At 38.7% G+C, this 25,861-nt stretch overlaps 1 protein-coding gene across 1 annotated transcript in view; it reads right to left on the bottom strand.

Moving 5' to 3' along the window:
* Positions 1-3,226: 3,226 nt before the first annotated feature.
* Positions 3,227-25,861, bottom strand: part of LOC114473278 (matrix metalloproteinase-17-like) — a 97,168-nt gene continuing 74,533 nt past the window's right edge. Inside the window, exons 7-10 of the mRNA XM_028462796.1 lie at positions 22,408-22,490; positions 21,472-21,624; positions 20,928-21,185; positions 3,227-5,294 (exon numbers count right to left, since the gene is read on the bottom strand). Coding sequence (XP_028318597.1) covers positions 4,969-5,294; positions 20,928-21,185; positions 21,472-21,624; positions 22,408-22,490 — 820 coding nt within the window. The 3' untranslated portion in view covers positions 3,227-4,968. The remainder of the gene's footprint in view (positions 5,295-20,927; positions 21,186-21,471; positions 21,625-22,407; positions 22,491-25,861) is intronic.

Below are 25,861 nucleotides of genomic sequence, written 5' to 3' on the forward strand. Positions count from 1 at the left end.
AATAATATGCGCATTTCCACTCTGAGAAGCACGTCCTGCTCTCGCATTGACTCGCCATGATTGGCGCACGTGATGTAAACAGAGACACGCTGACAATACTTCTTCTTCTTCTTCTTCTGTTTTACCGTGTTTGGCATGGCATCCCGCAAAAATATGTAGCGCCACTGTAAACAGGAAGTACACTGCAGCTAGCAAAGTAACGGACAAACACACCGTATTGTAACGGGAATTGCGTTATTTCTTTAAAAAATATTGCGTTACAATACTAGTCACTGTCAAAAGTAATGTTGGGGCGGTAACGCGTTACTTCCAACGCTGGTTGTAACACAATTCATTCCATAAAAAACACAAACAAATACCATTTAACTTACACCCTGAGCCCTTTGTCATCGAGAGAGTGGGCGTGTCCACACTGTAGATCATCCTGCTTCGGCAGACAACACGAGAACTTTAGATTAAATTTGGATCAGTGGAGCGCGGAGCTTTTTCTGTCCCAAAATCCGCCCTTCCTTAAACTCCCTATTGTATCCTTGGAAACCATTAGACAATCTGATATCACCTCGAACAATAATTCCCAAACATGCACAAACAAGCATTGTTTGGGCAGCTGGTGCAACAATGGAATAGGTGGCAATTACAAGAAAAAAACAATTATGGGCATACGAGAAAATAAAGATGTATTAGCATGGATCACTACTTCATCCTGCTGTTCATTTGTCAATCTTATAGACTCTTGTCCTGCCCTTTTCTTCTTGTCATCTATCATCTTTGTTCTGATCGGCAGCAGCTGTTTAACTTTGAAGAGCAGCTGCCTCAGTATAGGCATTCCTTACCTTCATCATTGTTCTTCACAAGTGGACTCAGTTGTCTAATCAATACTGACCTCACGCTGAGATCTGATGGCTGAAAGAGAGACAAATGACTAACATAGACAAAAAGGCGTAATGTAGTTAAAGTCTCTGTCAATAGTTTTTGTGCAGAATTGGACTTCAGCTTGCAATTACTTAGCGTTTGTAGCGCTGATATTACAGTTTTCTAGTCTTTCTTTCTTTCTTTCATCTGGCACAGTTTAAGATACAAATGAATCATAACAACAACAATGGACGAACATTGACAATTACCAACTACATTTTTGAAAGGCATACCAGGGAAAACACAGAAAACCCTCAAGGGGCCTGAAGAGGAGGGCTCCCATTGGGACAGGTAAATTTTAACTAAAGAGAAGAAAAACAAAGCTCATCAAAACAGCAAAAAGGAAGACAGGAAAGCATTAAAAACCAGAGACAGAGCAGAAAACATGAACATGATTCAGTAAACCTGAGGCTTGTTAAACCAGGAGGTCACATTTCCTTTAATTACGCCTCCATTTTTATAATCCTTGTAAGCAGTTTCTTGTATTTGAGATTATTTGAGGTTACAGAATGATTGAATGGTTCTGCTGAACAAAGACATGTCATATATCTTGGATGTTGTATCGCATCTAAAAATAGGATGCTGCCTTCCAGTCATCCCACACAGAATGTGTCTAATTGGTTTCTAAACCGCTAACTCACCAAATATGACACGCAGCGAGGGATTAGCCCAGTGGGTACAGGTACTCTTAATGGTTTCTTACCATTTTGGTTAATTAATGCTAATGACTGTGATTTAAAGATGGATGCAACATTTTCTGCTACCAACCTTTTTCCCCCCAACTCTAAAGTACAGATATAGGTGTGTATTCTTTAAGAGTGATGTTAGCTGTAGCACGAGGGTAGAAAGAACAAAAATCATCACAAGCACCAGCACAGACATTCACGACTGTTCAATGTGTGTTTACCCGTGTGTGTGTTTATTGGTGAGATCTGACGACCCTGTTTGAATTTGATCTTAGCTTGCGATGTTGTTCAATGTTTTTCAATGAGAGTACATATTTTTCAATGTTATTGTTTCCTTAAATATTGAATACAAGATATCATAAAAGCAAAAAAGAAACAAATAAGCAAAAACTGACTGAAGTTAGTTAACTACAGAATGATTGACAATTAGGAGGACCAATATTCTTGATGATCCACCAGGAATTTGATGCCAAAATAACATCCTCCACAATGCCTTTAATAGCAGAAACACACATGTGGCTCATAAAACCATCACATCTTCATCATGTTATTTTTATCCCAATAACTCCTTTGTAAATACAGTTTCAGCTTCTGTCCCTGGTACAAAATACCAAATACACCAAATATGTACAAAAAATATTCACCTTGGTCCACCCACCACCTAAGGCAGATCAAGTAAGCGTCATTGTCTCATTTTAACACAGGTTACAATCATGCCCCGCCTTTCACACTGACTCACTTGCAAAAGATGGACTAATAACTACACGGTCAAAATTTAGCTTCTGATTGAATTCTGCAAGCTGTCACTTACACTAATTTGTCTTCCAGCTTAAAGTGAAGTTACAGTCAAAGAAAGTTTGATACATATGACCACAATTAGCCATGGTAATGTTTCATAATATATATTTATTTTTCTACAAAAATATTTTACATTATAAAACAGTTCAAAATGTACACAGTCCACTTAATGATGAAGTAACTGCATCTTAAAAGCATCAATCTAAATGTAAATATGTATATACAGCGACAACACATTTATGTTGGACCTGATTGGAGAGGAAGGTATTAACCCCCAACTTCCAAAGGATACGGCTCCGCTGCGTTACTGTATGTCACCGCCGCTGAAAGGTTTCCACTTTAGTCTATGTATTAATTTCCACTGGGTCCACTGCGCTGCGTGTCAGCTCCTTCCCAGTTGTGACAGTTCAGTGCCCTCCGCCAGATATACATAGGGCTTCTATTTCTAGCGGACACTGGAGCACGACGCATCAATAAGCACAGAGCAAATGAAGCTAAACAGGAAATTAAGCACGTATTCCGCAATAAAATATCGGGTTACTTTTCAAAATAAAACACTTCAGATTATATTTCAAGTAACTACAACACCAAAACGTCATGTGTAAAAACAAAATCACATATTGTTTCCTCTCATACTGTAACTACACTGTAAACTGCAGCAACTTTGATTTAGTTCATATTTTACTGGTGCAGTTTTATCTCTTCTCTGTTGGCTGTTGCTAAAAAATGTGGCTATGACAAATCCAGAGAGTCCAACCTTCTTGTTCTCCTTTCTTAGGAACACTGACCTGTTTATCTGTTTATTGTTGCGTTTATAACACATACCCTTAACTGCGTTCTCACGCAATTATATAAATATCGTGAGAACTGCTCTGTCTTGTGACGTCACAGTCGTTCAACTGGAGTGCACCGTGGTGCACTCAAAACGCAACCGGTGGGGATTACCAGATGGTGGACAGCGAGGCAAAACAGGATCAGTGCCGTGGCGCAGCGGAGACGTATCCAGTGGAAACCCCCAGTTCGGAATAAGTCTATGACATAGAAATGCAAAAAAACCCAGAATGTTGAGACACAATAATAAAAAAATGGAATGGATATTATGAATCTATTGGTATGGTATGCACAAGCAGCAATAGATTCTCACTTTTCACAGAAAGGCTACCAGGTGTCATCGAGATAACTTCTCCATCCATCCACTCCTTCACGCTTTATTCGAGACCTCATCTCTAGTGTTGTAAACCGTCATGATAAGAACCTCTAGTGGCCCTGCTATTTATTACCAACTGAAAGTGAAGCTTCTAATGAAAGCACTAAACGTTATAGTGCAGAGCAGGAAATTAACTTGGTTTCCTTTGCCATATCTGTGGTCAGGATAATTTTCTCTTTGTTACCAATCGCTAAATAAAAAATGCAAAAAAAAGTCTCAGTGCAAGGCATTTCTACTTTTTACTGTTAGCCTGCAGAAAACCTGTCATTTGTGTTGCAATTTTGTCACTTACAATTGACCCATATTTTTTATTATGATTCAGGAAATAGTCCCAATCTGAAAACTGCTAGAAATCATCTGGTCAGTAGTTACATTCCTGAGGTTTGCTTTCTAACATCTAGAGAAATGTTAACAGAAAGCAAAGCAGGTGAGCTTTGCTGCATTACTGAGCCTTCAGTGACTGTCTGAACATCCATTACAATGTAACCCTTGAAACCAGACTGGCTTCCCGATAATGCCCAGTGTAGTGAGCGAACAGAACAAATGTGTCTTGGCAAGGCTACATCAGGCCACTTGTGCCCCAGGTAATGAAAATAGGGTCTACAGTTTAGTCACGATGATGGATGAGACGCTTCCCGGGGATTTTAAAATCATCTTACAAATTATGATTGAGGTTAAGGCTTTCCTTTACACCATCTATCATTTGCTTACTTATATAAGTATTTTTAAAATGTTCAGAACTGAAGAGAAACTTGCTTTCCAGGGCTCACATAAGTACCAATATCTGATACTGATATGCCCAGCACATTGAACCTCTAGCACTCCATTTCTTTAGGATGAACATGACGTAAAAATAGTACAATTAGGCGGATACAACTTCAATTGAAATCTAATCATGTACATGGTATATAGCTCTTCTCACACTTTAAAAATGCAAAAGGCATCAGTCAAAAGAGCAGTATCCTTCTTCAATGCTAAAACACATCAATATTTGATTCTGGACCCACAACTTAGGTATGAAAATTTTGTGAGTAGATTTTGGATGCAAAAGGTTTCTCTAAAGTATTGGGACAGCAAAGGTGAGATGCAGAATTATCTTAAAATTGGATGCAATACTGCCATTTTATAATGGTGCAAAAACATTGATTCTCCATTCTCGATGCAAAGAACTCTTCAGTCTTAAGATTGGAATAAAACAATCGTAAAACATAGAAAGTGGTTCCTTTTTAAAATAACCACTGGTATCAAATTACATGTCAAATAAATAACATCCAAATAGAAAGAAAAGCATATGAAAGGTTAAGTCTTGCAGTTTCTGTGGTTGGTTCTGGCATTCCAACAGATGCCATAACGCATGCTTTAGCATCATAGCAGTTCAGAGCGGAGGGGCAGTGAAAGCGTCCACAGTGGCGTCAGCAGCCACAGGGCAGACGGGGACAGGCGGACGCCTAGAGGAGAGGCGGAGTCAGAGGTGCAGGAGCACACCTCGTACCCGTTCTCTGCGTGGTCAGGCTGTCGGTGCACGTTCACTCTCGTCTCTGTGTTTTTAGCTCCTGCATCAGGAGAGTCCGACTGCATCTCAGTGCACAGCAGCCAGTCCTTAGCGATGAGTCGGGGATATCCAGCCTCCACCTCCATATCACTGCCCGGCACTCGCCAGTAATCTTTACCCTTGAAGAAATAGGATGAACCTTAAAAGACAAAAGAGACAGTGTTCAGAATAGCATGTGTTTGTAAATGTGCACCACAGGATCTGACACTTTATCACACACTTTTATTCACAGATACAAAAATATTGTCTTTGCTCTCAACTATAGGACACAACAGTGTAATAATAAACCCGAGAGTGTTTTAATCAGTCCAGGAATCGTCAATGTGAACGCAGCCTAAAGGCTCAAACATATTTGGTTGGACACAAGCAAAGCGGAGTCCGCCAGGCCCATTAAATGCAAAGCTCAGATTTTACAACCGTGCGAAATGCAGTAAAGCATCAAAAATGAGAAAAATGTGAAAAAAGTGACAAACACCTAAAATCAGAGGTCAGGCAATCGTAAGGCATACGATTTAAAAAAAATTGGAATTTTTCTTTTTCTGAGATAAGGCTATCATAAGATCCTATAAACTAGTGCAAATGTGATGAGCATAAACTGGCATAGAAATGCAGTAAGGCATAAAAAATGAGGAAAAAAGTGAAAAAAAGTGACAAAATCAGAGGTAATCCGCGTAGTTAGTGTCCCACAAGACGAATTTAAAGGAGAGACTGGCAGACGAGCTACGACAGTACCGACACCTTTAAAACATGTCCCAGGAGTACAAGGATTACAGATAAGCACTAAGGATTGTGGGAAATGAAGGATTTTAATGGAAACGGTGAGCCCTCTCTGAGGAGAGCGGACCGTCCACGCAGTCTGCTGCGCACGGAGTATGTTTGAGCCTTTAGAAACATTGGTTTCTAAAGGAACTCTTCAACAGCCGATAGAACTGAATGACGCACAATGCACAAAGCACTTCATATTTGATTTTTCTGTCTTTTCTACATTGTACATACTGTATATATCTTTATTACTTTTTTAATCATTATAATTATTGTTGTTATACTTTTCTTTTTATTTGTTTGGTTTTTGTTTGTTTCAAATTCGTTTTTTGTGGCATCCAGTGTGGTGAGCAAAGCAGGAATTTCATTGTGATTTTCATTGTACATGTTTCTTTACTGTGCAGATGACAAACACTTTGAATCTTGAATTGCATTCTAGTGCACTTTAAACCCAACAACACCCTAAGAGTAGCTGGTTCACCCTATTGACAAAGTACCCAGAAGCAAACAGAGTAGTATAGTCTATACAGTCCAAGGCAGAGAGGAGTGCATGGACCTGTACTTTAGAGAAACCAACCAACGCAGTCCCAACAATCTAGTTTGGGTTCAGCAGCACATCTACATCTAAAGGAAACAGGATCATGGTGAGAAAATGGATGGTTTGAAAAGGTGTGAAAGAGCCCATCTTTTTAAAAACAGAAAGTCTTTGAACAGAGGGGTTGAGACACAATCTCTTTTACATATATAATCCCATCATCTCTTAATTTCCCCAGACGACTCAACAACACTATCTGAGATCCCTGATACTAGGGAATCTTTATTATGCTAATGATACAAAAGGTTAATCATGACTAATAAACTTCACAACGCAAATCCCAGACTCCCAGCTTGTCAGTTTCAGAAATAAAAAAAGTTGGGTTGGGTGGCGAATATTGTGCTTGCTTGGTGTGACTACGGGATTCTTCCCTTTTGGGCGGTGTCTTACTTCTGGGTGGGCGTCTGGGGGGCATCAATGGAGTTGCTGTGGGCCCCTACCCTCCCTCACTTAAGTGTAACACTACCCTTTTTACATCTTTCCCAGTAATAAAGTCTAGGTTACTCTTCCTAAGGGAGGGCTGCACTAAAAAAGGGAATTAACAAGGAAGTGAGATTATTCATTTTGAATAACATAAATGCAATGTTATGCATACAACATACTGTATTGAGTCAGAAAATATAGAATGAATAATTTCCAGCCCAATATTAATAATAGCTACACTAATGCAAAATGTAACACTTTTATCATGTATCAGGCGATTCAATGATTTTACCAGCCAAAAAAAAAAAAAACAGATTTTACCAGCCTGACAGGAAACTCTGATTCACATTTAGGTGGTTCTTTAGTTTATAAAAATAGAAGGTTTAGCTCAATTTAAGGAATCTGTTTTCCTATTTCAAAACATAATGAACATTAACCTTAAAGCAGAGCCCTAAAGTCCAGCAGATTTGAGAAGTGTCACTTAATCGTTTCTGCTCCATCCTCAACTGTGCCTCTACCATCACTACAGGACACTTGAGAGTCACAAAGTTTTTGCAAATACGTAATGGCAGCCTTAGCTATTGAGGACAATGTGCCCCTAAGTGATGCTTTAGCTTATCCGAGACAATAATGGGGAAATTATGCCACATTTGAAAGAAATAGTGTTAGTTAGGTGATTCCTTTTAAATGTTAAATATGATTAAAGTGTTTGGCAAAAAGGAAAATGCAAGTAGATATAGATATATTTACACTTTGCATGACTAAAACAATATATTTATCCAAACAATGCAGTAAAAACAGCAGTGTTTTTGAGCTACTAATGCCAATTTAATATGTCATTGTTCATATACCTTACACAAAAGACAAATCGTCATTTGTACTTTACATTTAAAAAAGTTCAAATGTGCAAAAACGTTTTAAAAGATCAACAGTACTCAGAGTGCAAACCTCTTCCAAGCACCGAATATCCTTTTTTGCGAGATATTAGCAGTTATCTGGATCAGTGATCAGTATCATTCACACTTTAAAGGCTTGGAAGAAATGTAACGTAATCCCCATTCATAATATTTAGGGCCGGGAAAATTAGCAGGTTAACAATTTGCGTAAAATTTAATGTGCTTTTCATGCATTATCAGGTGTTCACAGCATTTTCTACTGGTTGAGAGAGGAATTACTGCAATAGATTGACTTAGGATGATCTATTTTACTATCATGTTGAGTGAGCCCAATGGCTCTTAGCTTAGCTTTAGCATTAGCTTGATTTATTGCTTTAAATGCTGCACACTCTGTGGTGTGGTGGTTTCTTATGGTGAATAAGGTAGCGTTTTGTTTGCAGCTCCAACAGGACTTATTTCGGAATTACAAATTGCGATCCTTTGCTCTCTTTTTTTGTGCATTACTGCCGACATGCTAAGCTAACTGTGCTTCCGTGTCCGTGAGTGTTGTTCTCCTGTAGTAGAGGCACGCGCACGCAGACACATGCTCGCATGCAGCTTCAGAGCTTTCAATTGTGTCTTTCTTATCCATTTACACGTATGATATACACCGCAACTAACACCAGAGAACTACTGTTTACCTTCCTATTTCGAAGTGCAACGGTGAAAGGGGTCTGGTCTGAAAGTTGTGTAATCAAATACACCGGTACGGCTGTATATTAAAAATTCATATCGTAACAAAAATATATACCGGTATTCGGTATGAACCAGTATACCGCCCAGCCCTAAAATTAAATTAATTGACGCATCAATTAATTTAACCACCACTCCTTCCCTAGGTGTACCCAGTGCGTCGTTTTCTCACAGAAGAAGAAGGCACACATCCGTTTCCTGTAGCTAATGCTGCTACAGCCTGAGCTAGCATTGGAAAACTCAAAACACACTAAACACTTCCTTAATGTACCATCTACGAGCAACGTATCCGGGTTCATTTGAACATTTGAAAGCTGCTAAACTAATGCACAAATCAAATACATCTCAGGAGATTTTTTCAGAGGTCTATAGTACAGGACTAACAGGTTTTAGATTTTTTTAAGAACCCCACACCATTGGAACCATTGAGCTTTTTGTTGCTAATGTTCTACTGCTGCTGTGAAAAATGACTGTATATTGTTTACATTACATAGTTGCAATTTAAACAAAATTTTAAATAAGCGGATTGTGCCAGCTTTACAGCTGAGGTTCTAATTTTCTGTTCATTACATTATAGAATAGTACAGTGTTGCACAAATAATGTTTTGAATCACAAGAAATGTATTTGTTATAAGCTTTGTCTTTTAAAGGCGTATTAAGTTATTTTATGTTACACATCCGAGTTTTGCATTTTCTATGCAAATATTTGGCTAAAATTTCGACATTTTTGCATGTTTATTAGAAGCTGACAATGCAATAAACTGCGATTCATTGCTGGCATTTTCTGATCATGATGAATTTTTTTCAGATTTGCGATGAATTAGTTATTTTTTTTAAAAATGATTCCCGGCCCTAATAATAATAATACAACCCCCTTAAAAAAATAAAATAAAAAATTTAATAAATATGCAATCTGAATCGGATTATGATGAAAGTCGGTGGAGTAATTGAGGAAGTAACTCACTATAACTGTGTGAAATTTTATAAATTCCATGAATTGAAGATAGAGATTTTTAAATTTTCAAAACTGAACCAGAATTAGTAAAATATAGTTCTACATCACCACCAAATTTCAATGAATATTCAATGTTATCAGGTCTATCTTTGGTTAAAGTTTTGTCAAAATCCATTTAGTTTTTTTGATGTAATCCTATTAACAACAAACACATAAAAACAATTGAAAATATGAAGTGCACTGACTTACACATGATTCACAATCAATAAAGTTGAGTTTATTGTTTTTATGCTCTGAGGTCAGCAGGTCAGAGGTCGCCCTTTTTGTTTCATTGTGAAGCACATTGTACATCTTGCATGCAAAATGTGCTCTATAAATAGATTATATTTAAAATTATTCCCCCACCTACTACTTTATTTGGTATGGTAATTCACTGCTACACAATATTATTCAGTGCCTCTGCTCTGCCAAATACCGTTGTTCTGTTTGACTTGGGGCTTAAAGTGAGGACTTCATTTTTCTGAATAGTGACTAATGAGTAGGTTATGGTGTTGCATAAAGTACATTGCATTTAAATGTGGGTCTACTGTTTCCCTTCTTGCTTATGTTCCTGAGGTGGCTGCCTCGCTGTCAGTGAAAACAAATGGCTTCCGTGCTTCGTCGTTGTGGTCGGCACAACAGAAGTGCCAAGCACTTTATTAAGTCAATCCTTCATTTTTCAAAATGGTTGTGTGTGTTCTGGGTTGGCAGACATTTTTGGCCACAAAAAAAACACCCTCTGGGCATGAATATTTTTGCAATCCAGGGACATGTAAAGCTTATTCTACCAAACCAAACTAAAATGAGAAGAAATAAATAGAGACTTCCAGATATCATATAGTGTAATTTTGAGTCTTTTTTAGTTATAAGCAAGGTGAGGTAAATCTCTGAATGTCCTTAGTCAGCTCAGAGATTGGAGCTTTTAGAATGAAGGTGACCACAGTGTACAGTACATGGCAAATTACCAGCTTTCAATTACTTCAATTTAATCAACTACCATCAGAGACCAGCAAGTAGTGCCTAGCATACATGATGATAATGTAGTTGATTAATATATGTAAGACGCAAGGAAAGGGAATTATGAGCTAAAGAAAAGTGAAACTGCTTTTTGTTTCCTGGAGGTCCAAAATGACAGAAAGAGGTCCAAAATCAGCAAAAAAACCAACCTTTTTATCTAATTGCCTTCTTCAAAAATGTATTCAATAACTAAGTCTAATTTTGGCAAATTACACCGGTAATAGACGGCAATCATCAAAATGCTCAAAGAAAGGTGACACACAGATGAAAGAAAGACACAATGAGACAGACATGGCCACGTTTGAAGGCACTAATACTCTCCCAAGTGCCTAAAAAGATTCCCACACCAAATGCAGTGATTCCCAGAATGAATCCGAGGAAAACATTTGAGACATTTTTTTTTTAAAGGGAAAATGAACATTATAGTGATAAATAGCAATGTTGTTGATTGTTTCTTTGAATGAGATTTCCATGTTTTTCTCCTGGGAGCAGGGTTCGGCAACCTTTAGCATCACAAGAGTCACTTAAGCCCCACCAACAAAAAACGGGATGCTGAGAGCCACAGATCAATCTCTATTAATAAATGTATAATTAAAACACACCAAGAACACACACATTGTGTCCTTTAATGTGTGAGTATCATTAAGTCAGCAAAAGACTATGAGTTAAGTTATTACCAGTTACTACCAGTTATTACCAGTTATTACCAGTTTGCACTGTGGGTGATTTTATCTGTGAAACACAAAAGGGCAGGTTCACTGGTGTTATAAAGACACTGGTACCCTTTCTAACCGATGACTGCTGTGCACAACTGTTAACCCTCATGCTGGTTTCAGACCGCCATTGTCCCATTTCTGGACCCGGTGTTAGAAGCGTCTAAATGATGCAATGTTTTAGTGAACACACCAGAGGGTTCAAGGTTGGCTTTTGCAACTGGGGGCCCACTGGGTAACTGGTGTCTACTGTTGCATTAATGGTGAGGTTACAAAAGATGGGTGGCTAGAGCAAAAAAGAAGTCCTCTGCGCTAGTTCCAACAGAAAATCTGTCCAGCAAACGGCTCGAGCAACGCACTTTGGTGGAGGAGGGACATAATGACAATTAACTAATTCACTGCCAGCCATTTCCAGAGCAGCCAACCATATATTGCCAGATTCTGAAAGATTAGACTGTGTACTTTCATCAGAAAAAATAATTTTGTTTCTAGCTTGTTTCGTTCTTCCGTAATCAGCAGTTGAATAGAGGCAAGTTTCACACAAATCGCCAGTTTGTGACAAAAAGCTGAGAAAAACTTTTCAAGTCAGTGACTTTGAAGCAATTTTTTTTTTTTGCTTTAGCGACACCTCAACATTGGTTTCCTTCTATAAAACTACAAAAACAACACTGAGACCGGGCTTTTGATGGCAACATTATTATTTTGTTATCTGGGTCAGATTTGAATGGTTTTCTTACTGTATTTTGGCCATCCTCCGAGTCTCTCCCCCCATCATTCTCCCCACACGCAGCTTCCTTCTTCTCCCGGACATGCTGAGTGTCACCGCTTGCCCTGTTTTTTGATTGTTTTCTCTCACAATCGCGACACTCTCAATAGTCTACTTAGTTCCACACATGCTCTGGTCGAGTGTGAGCTGCTGTGAGCTGCTGGGAGCTTCAGCATCAACTCTCGTAGCGTCATTTTCTGTCTCGTAAACTCTTTTCCTCTCCCTCTGAGCTCTGCCCATCACGGGTGATCTCTCATCCAAAGATGTGCTGCTGCCACCTACATGTCACCAGTCACTACATCATTGTACAAGTTAAATATTCACGGGAGAGCTTCATCACACTGTCTCCTAGCAACCCCAGCTGAAAAACACAATTCACGTCTTTAGACATTCCATGTTATTAAACCAAATAATGTGAATGGCACTCAATGAGTTAATAAGCCTGATGAAATACTTGATGGTCAGAGGGACACGGAAATTGGTCACTGAGCCAAAGGGGAGGGACAAAAAAGCCCCAAGATTCTCCGGAACCATAGGTTGCTGACCCCAGCCTTAGAGACAAAACCAAACAATATCACACAATGATGCAATCTGTTAGCTCTGCTGGATTTACATTAAAACACAGTAACCAAGATCACATTTTCTTCACAAACCCATTTTTTTCGTCATCCTTTTTGGTGTAATGACATCGGTTAAACTATATGACGTCAGGTGGCAGCAGTGCTGGTCTCTGTGGGTTTCTTATTACTGGCTAAAGGGCTACAGCACATTGTTCATTTCCTCTGCCTAATCATTAAACTGTATTAAAGCCAGGACGCAGCATTATTGCTGAAAGAAACAAAAGTGCATTAGTGTGCTCCTCAGTGCCTTCTATATTTGACGCTCTGTGGGTATAATTTGAATCTAAAAATAAAAAAGTTCATGACTTTAATCACAAAGGGGATCTTAACGAACAACATAAATTGGATTATTTTGCATTTTTTTTGTGGATTTTATTCAACATTTGTTCACTCTGTGTTCACGATAATTAGAAACGAATAGGGGAGACTACTTTGGATAATCTAAACTCAGATTTTACACAAATGTAATTAGATGGAAACACACACATACACACTTCTTGATTTCTGTAGCAGCCAGTCCTAGATTTTCCCCCCAGTAGTTTCTCTCACTAACATTTGCGGCATTGTTTCAAAACAGAAAACCTTTCACATTCTTTATTAATGACTTTTTCAAGGCCCTGCTGCTTACGTTCATCGTTTGACAGCACAGTGGTAGTTCATTATACTGTGAATCAGGCTCCTGGCTCCATATTTGATTACCACACCAGTGAAGAGGAGGCCAGGAAACTTTCAGTGAGGATGGGTTTGAGGTGGAGGTGTCAGAAGCTGAGGATGACACTGAATATAACCCAGACTATTATATAACACATGAGGAGGAATCTAATGAAGAGGATGGCCATGCTGAGGCTGCTGTCACATTCTAATCTAAGAAGTTTAACTGAGGAGTTTTAATGAACTGACCATTTTTGACCAGGAACACACAACAATGTATAATAGAAAGAAACATAATCTTCAGAAAAAGCTGTCACTGTGGCACATTTCATTTTTGTTGTCACATCTTTCTATTCCTATCTTGTTCCTGTTCCTGTCACCCTATTTTGTGCCTTGTTATCATCAGCAGGTGAAACACACACAGAGAGCGTGCTTTTATGCGTCACCAGTTTCCAGACCTTTTTTGCTCGATTGTGTGCATCTGTGCATGGTTTCAGCTCCTGTGTTGATAATGGCCGAAGGTGAAGCTGAGCACAAAGTGGCAGGACTTCCTACATGCACAAACACACGCGGCTAAAATCATCAAAGAGAACCGAGACCGCTGAGTCAATGGGTTCAGAAGAGAGAGCAGAGAGCGCTGCACATCTGACAGGGACAGAGCGGACTAGTGTTCACATGCACTGCAGGGCAGGTCATTTGGGGTCTCACTAAAGATAAGGTTTATTTTGGGAGTGGAGTAGGATTTGAGCAGCTTTAACGTCTCGAACATTTTTAAGCCTATTCCTGTCCCTTTAATGAATTGTTGGATATATGACATTGTTGGCGAAAGACTTTTCTGATTATATCCATTTGTTGTAAAAGATTTATTTTGTTTATTCCCTAACTTTTGGCATGCTTTTGGTCAAATCTTGTTCAAGATCACTGAGCAATAAAATGTTGAGTTTCTGCTAAAGGCAGGGTTGAATTCCCTTCGTTTCCATGCTTACCGTTAGTATTTTACCTTCTGATAGATCATTGGTATTTCTAGATTCCGGATTAGATTATACCTTTAACACCATAAAATACTGTAAATGAAATGTAAATAAAGTTAATTTCATTAGACAAAAAGAAGAAAGACCAGAAGTGGAAATTGACCAATAAGTTAAGGAGCCCACATAACGACAAATACGATGCTACTGCTGAAGTACACTGAAAAATAGTTCAGAACACCTTACATAGAGAAAAGCAGTATGCGTTTTCTTCTTTTTGTTAGCAAAGGATTGTTTTGTTTGGACATTAGTAAACATGAGTGGTGATAGAAATTTCATATTTGCAAAACCTACCGGTATATGCAGCAATTTTGCTTTCTAAAGGTTGGACCCACTCAAGAAAACAAACATTGAAATACTTTTGTTTAACGTCCCACCCCAAAAATGAAATGGGACTTCCCTTCCTTATTTTATTTTATTGTTTATCTGAATATAATTTCTAACCTCAGATCATGTCACTGATATCCATTTCTAGCTAGGAATCAAGCAAGTTCCACATAGAAGCAGTAGATTCACAATCCAGTCAGATCCAAGCCATAGGCAGGGTTACCAAGTAGGGCAGTTTTCTCACTCTTTTAGGCAGATATATAAACAGAATTTTCTGATAAAAGCATAATAATACAGATAATTCCTATATTTGTTGAATTGAAATATTAAACAAATTACTTATTAGCTATGGTGTTATTTTGGTGTTTAAAAGCATCATTTCAATTAGGTTACAATGGTAAGGGATCATGGGTGCTTTAAGGTCATCCTTCCAAGAAAGCAATGATAAAACAGCTATTTTAGGATTGTCAGAAATTTCCATTTGAGATCTCCACAGTACTTAATCATTATGAACAGGATTATAAAATGATACTAGTTCATTAATTTATCTTTTGTACTTGCAAATCCTGCAAAGGGTACCAGACAAGCTAACCTCAAGTACAAGATGCATGGGATACAACCTACAAAAGGATGATTTTCTCACACAATTTATATGCTATTTGGACACTCCCACATGATTTTATACTTTGGGATGAAGCCGAAGAACCTAGAGAAAATCCACAGATAAAGGGAGAACAGGCAAACTCATCTTGCTGTAGAGATACCACTGCCCTGGCATTGGTATGTACGAATAAAAACAACAATCATGTCCGCTTTCTCTGCTCTCCTCTCTTTCTATTCCGCAGCATAAGCTCATCCTTTAAGATATTCTCATCAGACCTTTGAGGCCTCCCCATCATCATCATCATCATCATCATCATCATCAGTCTCTCCGCTCAGTGGTCCTGTCTTTCATCTACTGTAGCTAGGCTCTTGATAGGGGTGCTCATTACATTGATCACAGTCTGTCAATTGTTACTGTTTTTCCCCTCCCTGTGGACTGCTCTGAGACATAAAAAAAGAGTCAATGAGGACCATGACTGAGGGCTTGATAACAAAGAGAAGTACCAGAGGGTGAGTTTTTTTCCCAAATTGTACGTATTAAAGGTATAGAGGAGGATTTTCGCGAAGTTTAGAAAATAAACGTTCTACCTGCTCCCAAGAGGGAATGCCTATTAAACGAGTGCGAGAGAGCGTGCACGAGCCCAGTTTTCCTTGTGCACAGCTCTGTTTACAAGTTGGTGTCGGCATCTCTCATACAAGCTTACTTACCTGGTGAGAACGACGAGCTTCTATAAATGGTTGAAACCGTAGCTCACGAGACACATAAACACTTGTAAAGGTGAGTTCACACCGAACGCGACCGTAGCGACTGACGTCTCTTCAATCGCCCGTGATGAGTCGGTGAAACATAGTGGAGCTTCGGGCTACCTAAAGGATGAGTTCACACAGAATGTCGGTGTATTTAATAGTTAACCGCTTTAATTTTTCCCCAGTAAATTCAAGAGGTCGTGGCTGCTGTCGTCTCACTGCAGCGGGTGGGAGGGGCTGCTGCCTCGAGAGTTGTCGCTTGAAGTCGCTTAAAAGGTTCAAATTTTTCAACTTTGAGCGACAAGGTCACGCTTGACTAGTCGCTCAAATCATGCAAGTCACGTTGCTTGAGGGGCGATAACTTGAGGTTGCATCATTTATATAGATTTTAATGTAATCTATTCGCTTTAGTTACTCCAGTCTCGTTCGATGTGAAAGCACCTTTAGTGCACATTCGCAGCAAGCAAAAACTAGCACATACGACAACCTTACGTCAGAATGATTGACAATAGTCTAAATGATCTACCTGGAATTGGAAGCCAAAATAACATCCTCCACAATACCTTTAATGTCCTTAACAATGTCATTTCCAAAGTAAATCCTAAGATTATAAAGGATGTGACATCTCGTATAAAAATCTTGCATATCCAACACTTTCAGGAAGTAACTGGCACTCTTTCTCGAAGAAGAGGTTTTCAGCGTTCATTAATATGCAAGTGACCAGACAATTGTGGCTGCAATGCTTTAATGGAAACAGGCGTCCTGACCTTGACACATTAGGCCTGTGCAGTGGGATTGCATTAAGCTTGTTCCAATGGTCGCAGAATATAACATAAATCAGAAATGTGCCCTGATGTACAATATGAAATGGAATGGATTTTATGTCATTTCATGGAAATTGTGCTCAATACCATGAAGGCTTTTAATTTCCTCAACAAAAAAAAAAAAAGTCTAAACCACAGATGTGTAGGGAGAAAGCTGTAGTCGAAGGAAATCTGTGCACATTTGGGATCAAAATCAGCAGATCTGATCTGTGACTGATCAATGCTACTGATCACAATGGGCATGTGTTGGGTTTAGTGATGAAAACTGAACTGATCATGTGCAGTAGACATACCTGCTTTTAGAACAGGTGAATGGAAACTAGTTTGGCATAGCTCAGGGGATCAGGATGTATGTGGAGTCATGTTAGTATTGGCAGATATAGGAGATGATTTTCACCTAAAAAATGTCTTAAACCCACACTTTTGGCTGAGAATGAGTGTGTGATGTTTTAGTGGCACTGTTGGCCCGCTTTTAAAAACGAGCACCTGTGGACTGTGATCTGTGGTGACTAGGTTGCATTGAAAGAATTGTGAGCTATAGTAAGTATTAATTAGGTAGTTAGCATAGCATAGATATTAGCATAGATTGCTCTTTGGAGATTTTATAGTATAGACTGGGTGTGTCTTAAGTGCTCCAGGAGCCGTTAAGGCATTTTTTGAATTTCCAGCCAAGACGCACGTTAGCCAAAACCCCAGGGTTTAGTTACTCCTTAAACTCTCTTTTCCTCTCCTAATCTCTAATCACTTTGTTTAGAAAGTGAAAAGCCTTTGTTCTGTTTTGCACTGTTAATGCAGCCAGGAGAATTGAATGATTCGATTATCCTTTAGGATGTAGCTTTACCTCATTTTGCAAGCACCGTAAAGTCTGAAGTCAAAGTGTAAACTCTTCTTTCTCTTTTAACTTGTAATGCAGTACAATTCCAACAAACACAAGTGATTTGAATGTGGTTACAGGAAAAAAAAAAAACCTGATAGTGTTCAATTGGTTTTAATATATTTATTGAAGGTAGAAATATGCTTTAAAAGCATGTGCTAAAATGCTCCCACAATCTAAAGGACTTTTGTCGAGTTTGTGTTACATTACATTCGTGCTTATGAATTTCATTACTTCTTTTTTCATCAACCTGTTCAACTTTCTTCAGAGCTGGAATCATCCCACGTTTGTTCATTTTGGTCCCCTAGCGTTGACAAAGATATGCAGGTCAGGCAGACGACTCCACCAACAATAAATGAAAAACTTAAGTATTTACCAACATTTTGCACGGAATCAATTTCTATGCATTTCATTTCTTATTGTGGCAACCCTTTTATTGTGGTGTAGAAGCTAATAGGATTCATGGGATCATCTTTACTTTAGCTCCAAGACTCACAGCTTCATTATTGCTTACTTGCTTTATATTCCTATTCTGGTCTCACATTTCTCTCCTTGTTTATCACTGAGCATGTTCCCTGAGGAGGACACTATTGGTCTTGCCTTTGGCATCAAAAATGCCAAAGCTGCCTGTGGTTTGAGGCAGTGCTATGTAGTGTTACAACTTCTTATTTCTGTGAGTGCCTTCATTTATCACTGGCAGGCACAGACAGTGGTGATTCATCATTTACACATTGACTGAAATCAATCTCTTAGTCTTAGTTTTCAACTCTTAATCATAACAGAAAGGTCAAACTAAGTCAAAGGGATTCTTGTCACAACCTCTCACATGGTTTGATAGATCGGAGATTAAAATCTCATTATCTGCCAAAAATCTATTTGTGAGAAGCTACTTAGAGATGTCACTTCAAAAAAGTGACATATCAAACTGTTTATTAATAATAATAATAATAATTGTTCTCACCATCAAAATCACAGGATGTACTGCACAATGTTTAATCAATGACCAATAACAATATCTGCACGTGTGTATATGCGTGGCTACTTGAGTGTGTACCTATACCTATGATGGGTTATCTGATTTGAAGGGTCATAAATGATTGAAAACGTTGATGAATTATGGATCTACATGTAAGCACAACACAACTTAAAACCTAAAGCTTCGCTAACACGTCAGCGTTTTACCCACAGCTCACACGGTTCAAGTTAAGTTTCAAGGTCCCATCTATCAACGTATAGTGTGTGATTGCTTCAACTGGGATTCTCAAGAATTTAAAGTGGTTTGCTGAGTTATTTTTAGTGCATCATGAACATTTATATAACATATACCAAATAAAAACATTCTCTTGATCTTATTTTGGAGGGCATATTCACACCGGTGTCACGTACTGAGTTTAGCTATTGACATTTATCAACAGATAAAAATCTATCAAGACATTTTGAAATAATTATTCCTGCTAAAAACTAACCTTTATAGTAAAATCAATGTGACTCAAAAAAGTTGTACCGTGTTTTCCAGGCTATAGAGCACACCGCTGTCTGCCGCTTTCCAAGCATTTGGCTATTTTCCAAGAAAAATCCATGTAAATGTAGCCTCAGAGACCAGAGCACCAAGCCAGAGTACAGTGCGCGACTGCTACTGATAAACCTAAAGTGGAGATTTCCCAAATGTATGCTGTTATCTTACATTTTAATCTTTATTGTATTTTCAATTCACCCTCTTTCGCATACGAGCCCGCTCTCCTTCCCCGGTTCAGAAACTTCAATTTATCACCAGTATTTGCTTTTTATTCAAGCACACACATTTTTTTTTTAGCAATGTAGCATGAAAACAAATGGATTACAGATGTATAGCATCTATATAATCAATCGCACTCAGACACCGACCTGCCTACGGAGCACGTCTCAGCCATCTTGTGTTGCTAAAGCTGTGAGTGCTTTTATTTTTACTACAAGTTCCAAAGCTTGTTGTTGAACGTTCGTTCACGGAGATGTTCAATGGCCATTCTCCTGGAAACACGTGTGCCGACCAAAATCCACACAGAGCGCACTGCTGCATCTTTAAATTTTAATGAAAGATATAGCAGCCTGTACAGTGGAAAATACAGTAAGTGGTTTGATGGGGTTGCAATGTGCTTTATCCCAGTAAATATTTATTCTAATCACAATTGATCACACGTGAACAGCCTGACAAGGTCTGTTTTTTTTCTCTCCAAACTCTCCAAGGAAGGAATGTTGATTCAACGCTCTGACCTCTCCCTCACTTTCCATGTACGCCTGGATCGGGCTCTGCCGACGAACTCTCGAGGTCATCCCTACGGCAACGGCGTCCCATGTCATTGGCATTTGAGACGCACTGTGTGAGAGTCAGCATCAGAGTCTGAGTAAACAGGCTTATCTGAACGAACAATTTCACTCCCCCTACATCACCTCATATCCTGTCTTGTCATCGTCTCCTCTGGCTCCAACTCCTCCTCCCTCCCTGCAGAGGCAGCAGGAGGCACGCCGTAAGGGCAGTGCCACACTGTGGCTGACCTGAGAACTAGCCATCCTAAAGATCTAAAAATCCATTCCCTGTGCTAACATGCTGTTGTATTGAATTGAATGTTTGTTGGTTTTTTTGTCGAAATGTTGCTGAAGAGTTTTTTTTCCCGATCCCATAATCTGCCCCTCTCTACAAGGGCCTAGTTTGGTTTTAAGCCTTTTTTTTCACCTCTTCTTCTTACCCAATTGTTGTTATCCCATTGCTCATCTACTATTTACAGTATTTACATGGCAAACTATAAAAATAACTCAGTGTTTTTTTCTATATCTCGGTTGTAATATTTGAAGGGAATTAAACAACATTAAACTGTCTGTGATATTCAGCAGTAGTAGGGTGATTTCAAATGAAGTTATTGCTAATGATTGACAGTCGTAAGGATGATTTACAGATAAATATTCATTAAAATTTCCCTTAAAACCTTTATTCCTTGACTCGCTGTTGTGGTATGTTCCGAATGGCCTGTTTTGAAAATTAATATAGTTTTTGGGGGTTCATATTTTTTTTATTTTTTTTATTCTTCTGTTAAAGGTGATGATGGGTACCAATATTGGACCAGCTGAAAATCATAAGTCCAAACCATATATTAAAGTACTGTTTGGGACAGAGGGGCAACTACTCTGTTGGCGGATCCAAATAAACATTTGCCGTGGCCACTTACCATCAGACCATCTGGTGGCATCATCAAGTTGGGATGGCAGGCCTTTCCAAAGGTTGCTGTCTTTAGGGTAGCCCAGATCCATCCGTCTCAGGTGGTCGTCATAGCGCCAGTAGTGATTGTCCTTGAAAAAGTAGGTTTTTTCATTGTGGAGCCAAACAAAGGCAGCGTCCACTCCTTCCAAAGGCAGGCCAAAGTCACTGATTGGACGAGGGTAGCCCTCTTCCACGATATTGTCTTTAAACACCCAATATTTTTGTCCTGAAGTAAAGAAAGATAACCTTAAGCACAATCGATATTATGCAATAATCACCCACCAATTATGAGAGGAGAAATATAAAATATAAAACAAGCTCTTTTGCTTTACATTTTCTGTCACACAACAATAAAAAAAAAAAAAAAAGTAAAGTGAATACACACACAATCAAAAGAGGCATTTTGAGTCCTTAGAAAAGAGAAAGCTATACCATCAATGAAGAAAAACTCAGTAAATTTCAGCCAAAGAGATCAGAATACATGTGATCATTAGATGCCGTGCCTGCTGTACCTTTGAAAAAGACAATTTTGTGGTCCCCTGGTCTCTCGTAGACAGCGTCCACGCTGTCCAAATTGGTTGGCAGGCCCCTCCAGAAGCGTTGGATCTGAGCAGGACGCAGAGACACCAGATGCTTCTCTCTTGTTAGCCGCCAAAAATACTTCCCTGTGAGGAGCAGAGCAGTAGAAAGTCACCGGTGCAGCCCCCTTTCCTGGACATTAATCTTTATGTAAATGTGGTCACAATTATTCTGCCTGGATTGACGATTAACACAATTTATGTCACGACAGCCATACTTTGTGTGGTAATTTGAACAAACAGCTCCATACATGTTGATAGCGAAGCCAGATTTTATTACTAGCTGAAGTTCTCTGTCCTCTCATGTTTCAATAAAGGGTCAAATTAGGTTCATGTGCTATCTTCTACTGTATACCTTTAAACAGTCCTTGTTCAACATTATTGACATAACTCTACTTGTCATTGACGGATGCACTTTATTTGATTCTGAGGCAAATATTCAAGACAAGTGCACACACGCTAACAGTGCTCAAAAGCCATTAAAACTTTAAGTTCTGCAAGTTCAACTGCTGTGCTGAAAATTTGAACAATATAAGTAAAGGTCTAAAGAAATGTCAGTTGCAGGTCAGTGCACTTCACCAACACTTCTTGAGAAGGTATGTGAATCTGCTTCTTGTTTTCCTTGTCAGTGGGAGGCCAGGGGTCATTCCCCCAAAGGGCAAGAATGAAAGCCTGGTATCATTTTTGGGACCGCCGTCTCAGCAGGGCTCAACTGGCTGTTAATAGCCACCATTTCCCGCTCCCTCTCTCCTCCTCACTGTCTCCTTGGTCTGTTTTTTTTTTTCACCCTTAAAACAACTTTCTTTTCATTTTCTTCCTTCTCACAGCTTAGTAGCTTGGTCTGTCTTTCCCTCCTTTGTGCTGCCATACCTTTGAAAAAAAAGGCTTCCCCTCGTATCTGGGCCACTGCATCAAAGTGACTGGCGCATCTGTCCGGGGCATCTCTTGTCAGCCTGAGAAAAACCAGAGGAAAAAAGTCTTATTTTAATAAAAGCAAAGAGAAAAAAGCAACCTTTTATCTAAAATTTAACATGTCTTACACTTTAGATAAGCACGGATAGATTCTCATTATTCACCTTTGATGCATTCATAGAAGTAAAGGATTTTCTATCTTTGGCTCCTTTTTGCATTCCCCAAAATGTTCATTATGACTTTCATGCCTTGTCCTTCTACTGGTGTGTCAGCATGAATCATTGAAACCAAGCTGAAGAACAGAAAAGGCTCTCTAGCTGGCATGATGAGATCCCAGTTGTCCATTTCTCCCTGAGGTTTTTTAAGAGATTTAAATCACTGACGTGGCCAGCCTGTCAATGATGAATCCATTAGCACCACAGGGCAGAGTGAAGCCTGCCAAGCCTTATACTGCCAACAAAGGTCTCTACTCAGAGCTCCATTAACGCTACGCCGCAGCCTCTGGTCAGCATTGGCACCCATGTGCACCCAGTTCTTTTTAAGCATATTGACCAAAAGATACGAGGTAAAATCTGAAAAAAAGTCTCTGGAAGTCAGAATCTAAAGATAGCATTATCTGTAGTTTCTATTTAATTTCTATTTCTGCACTGAGGTTGTGTTATTTCACGTACTTAACATTTTTGTTTAGCTTTTTCCTTTTTGTTTGCTACTACTAAATGACACCAGTGGTGGACTGGCCATCTGCCATACCGGGCCCGAAGTGGGCCGGTCCGGTCTGCTACCTTTTTTTTAAAGAGCGAGTGGAAGCTGACATGGTAACAGGTGGTCTAAAATGGTCCAAAAGTGGTGAAAACGTGGCAAGAAATCAGTGTAAAATGACTAAAAAGAGCAGTCAAGAGTGGCCAAAAAATGGGCAAATAAAGAGAAAACAGGTGGTATTTAATGTCAAAGGGTAGCTTTAATGAGCAAAATGTGGCAAACAATAGTGAACAAGTGCAAACTGTGGCAAACAATAGTGAAAAAGGTCAAAATGTAGGGGAAAAAGGAAACAAGTGGAATTTATTGGGCAAAAGATAGCTTATTTAGATGAAAAAAAATCAAGAAAGGACAAAGATTGGATAAAAGTGTCAAAATAAATTGTCAAAAATGGACAAACAAATAGGAAAAGAGGTATTTACTAGCAAAAGTTAGCTAAAGTCTGAAAAAAGAGTCAGAACTTTTTGAAAAGGAGCGAAAATGGGTCAAAGGAAGTTGCAAAATAGCCAAAGGAAATAAGTAAAGAAGGGTTAAAAGGTTTCCCCGTTTTAAGGATTTTTGGGGGAATAATCTATCTCTAAAATCAAAAAAGGTCTGTGTGTATGTGTGTGGGTGTGGAGCGAATATCTCCCAGACGTGGTACGAGTTCAACCTGAAACTTAGTCTACAAGTTCCAAATACCCCAAGTGTGTGCATCTGCTATTTTGAAGTAATTTGGTGCAGCAAAGCGTTCAAAACGTTAATTTTAAGATTACGGCCCTCTGAATAATGAGCGCAGTATTGAGCGCGCTACTTCCGGTTCCGGGTTCATGACGTCACTGTGTCGCAGATTGTGTTGGTTAAAAAAAAAAGTCAATATTAAAAACGTTTTTGTACTGATAAAAGTTATTTAAGTTAATATGTCATGGTTATTTCAAACTATCCCCGTGATCCCAAACTAAAAAACAGCCTGCCATGCTGTCGTCGCGTCTCAAAAACGGTAGCACTCTGAATAAGTCATTTGAAACCGTCAGCCACTGGTGAGTCTTTTACCGCCAAGTTTCCCATTGTTTAAACCATATAACTGTCAGTGTAATTGCTCACTAACGCGCTGTTTCACTATAGTCGGGATAGTCTGACCACTCGGTTCGAAGGTAAACAATAATTTTTGTTTTAAAAAAAAGACAGCCGAATTGTAGATAATACTTTCATTTACTTACTCACTCATGTAGTTTGGAGCTTTACATTTTGTTTTGCGCAGTTTTGTTGTTTTTCTGATTGGCTATGGAGTTTTGTTATCAGTGTCTCAAATATTTCACGGGAACACACACACACACACGGTATTTATTTATAATAAAAAAAACATACTAAATGAGTGAAATAAAACAAAAAACTAAACAATATTTATACAAAAAGTACACAAAATGACTCCAGAACCATACTACAATGGCAACAAAAACAATAATTATACAAAAAATGCACAAAAAGATAACTGAAAGATACAAAAATACACATGACTCCAAAAAACATACACTACAGAAAAATACACTAAACAAAAAAAATAGAAAAGTGAGTTAAAATAAAACAACAAACACATTTATCATGCACATGTCCCATAGAATTAAACCAGGAAAATTGCACCCACATTTTGCACTGGCAAATATACCCCTTTATAACACTACAGAGTACAAAGTATGTACACCTCTTTTACATCCAACCTTCAAACACAAACTCATTTGGCCATAATTGACAACTCTACTTATGCTCTCACATAAATGCATACTTCCGACGGGCACTGTACTAGTAATTAAAATTAAGACATTTAGAAAGCCACATGTTGAGCATCACTGACTTAATAACAGCTTCTAGTGGTGTGGCTGATAATGTAGTTGGCTGGACAGAAAATGCCAGGGCTGACTTTTTGTCCCAGTCCATTATCTATTGTTAGGTGCGTGCCAACATGATTTCCGCATATTTTCATGCTTGCTTGGAAGGACTTTTTTTCATGCTTCAGATTGAAAAAAAAATTACATTGAGAATTGAACCTCTACTGCCACTGTAACAGATGATTTTACTACTGCAGGTTTGGTTAAGATTAGGGCTAGAGAAAATGGTATGGGTTACAGCAGGAGTGGCCAACCAGTCGATCACAGTCTACTGGTGGACCCAAGTTGACCGCGAGGGGTGTTGCAAAAAATAAAGTTGATTTTTTAATTTATTTATTTATCTATCTATCTCTAAAATCAAAAAAGGTCTGTGTGCGTGTGTGTGCGTGGAGCGAATATCTCCCCGACACGGTGCCTGTTTAACCTGAAACTTTGTCAACGGCTTCAAAATACCCCGAGTTTGTGCATCTGTTTTTTTTGGAGTAATTTGGTGTAGCAAAATGTTCAAAACGTTAATTTAAAGATTACAGATTGAGCGCGCTACTTCCGGTTCTGGGTTCATGACATCACTGTCGCAGTTTGTTTGGGTTCCAAAAAAAAAAAAAAAAGTCAATATTAAAAAAACGTTTTTGTACGACAACAAAAATATGAAAATCACTCAAAATACACAAAACTAAATATTTATACAAAAAATACACAAAAGAAAATAGCAATGCAAAAAATTACACTAAAAAAGATACAAAATGACTCCAGAATCACACTACTTATGGCAACAAAACAATATTTATACA

This window comes from Gouania willdenowi, chromosome 12, assembly GCF_900634775.1.
Source record: "Gouania willdenowi chromosome 12, fGouWil2.1, whole genome shotgun sequence".
Classification (NCBI taxonomy): Eukaryota; Metazoa; Chordata; class Actinopteri; order Blenniiformes; family Gobiesocidae; genus Gouania; species Gouania willdenowi.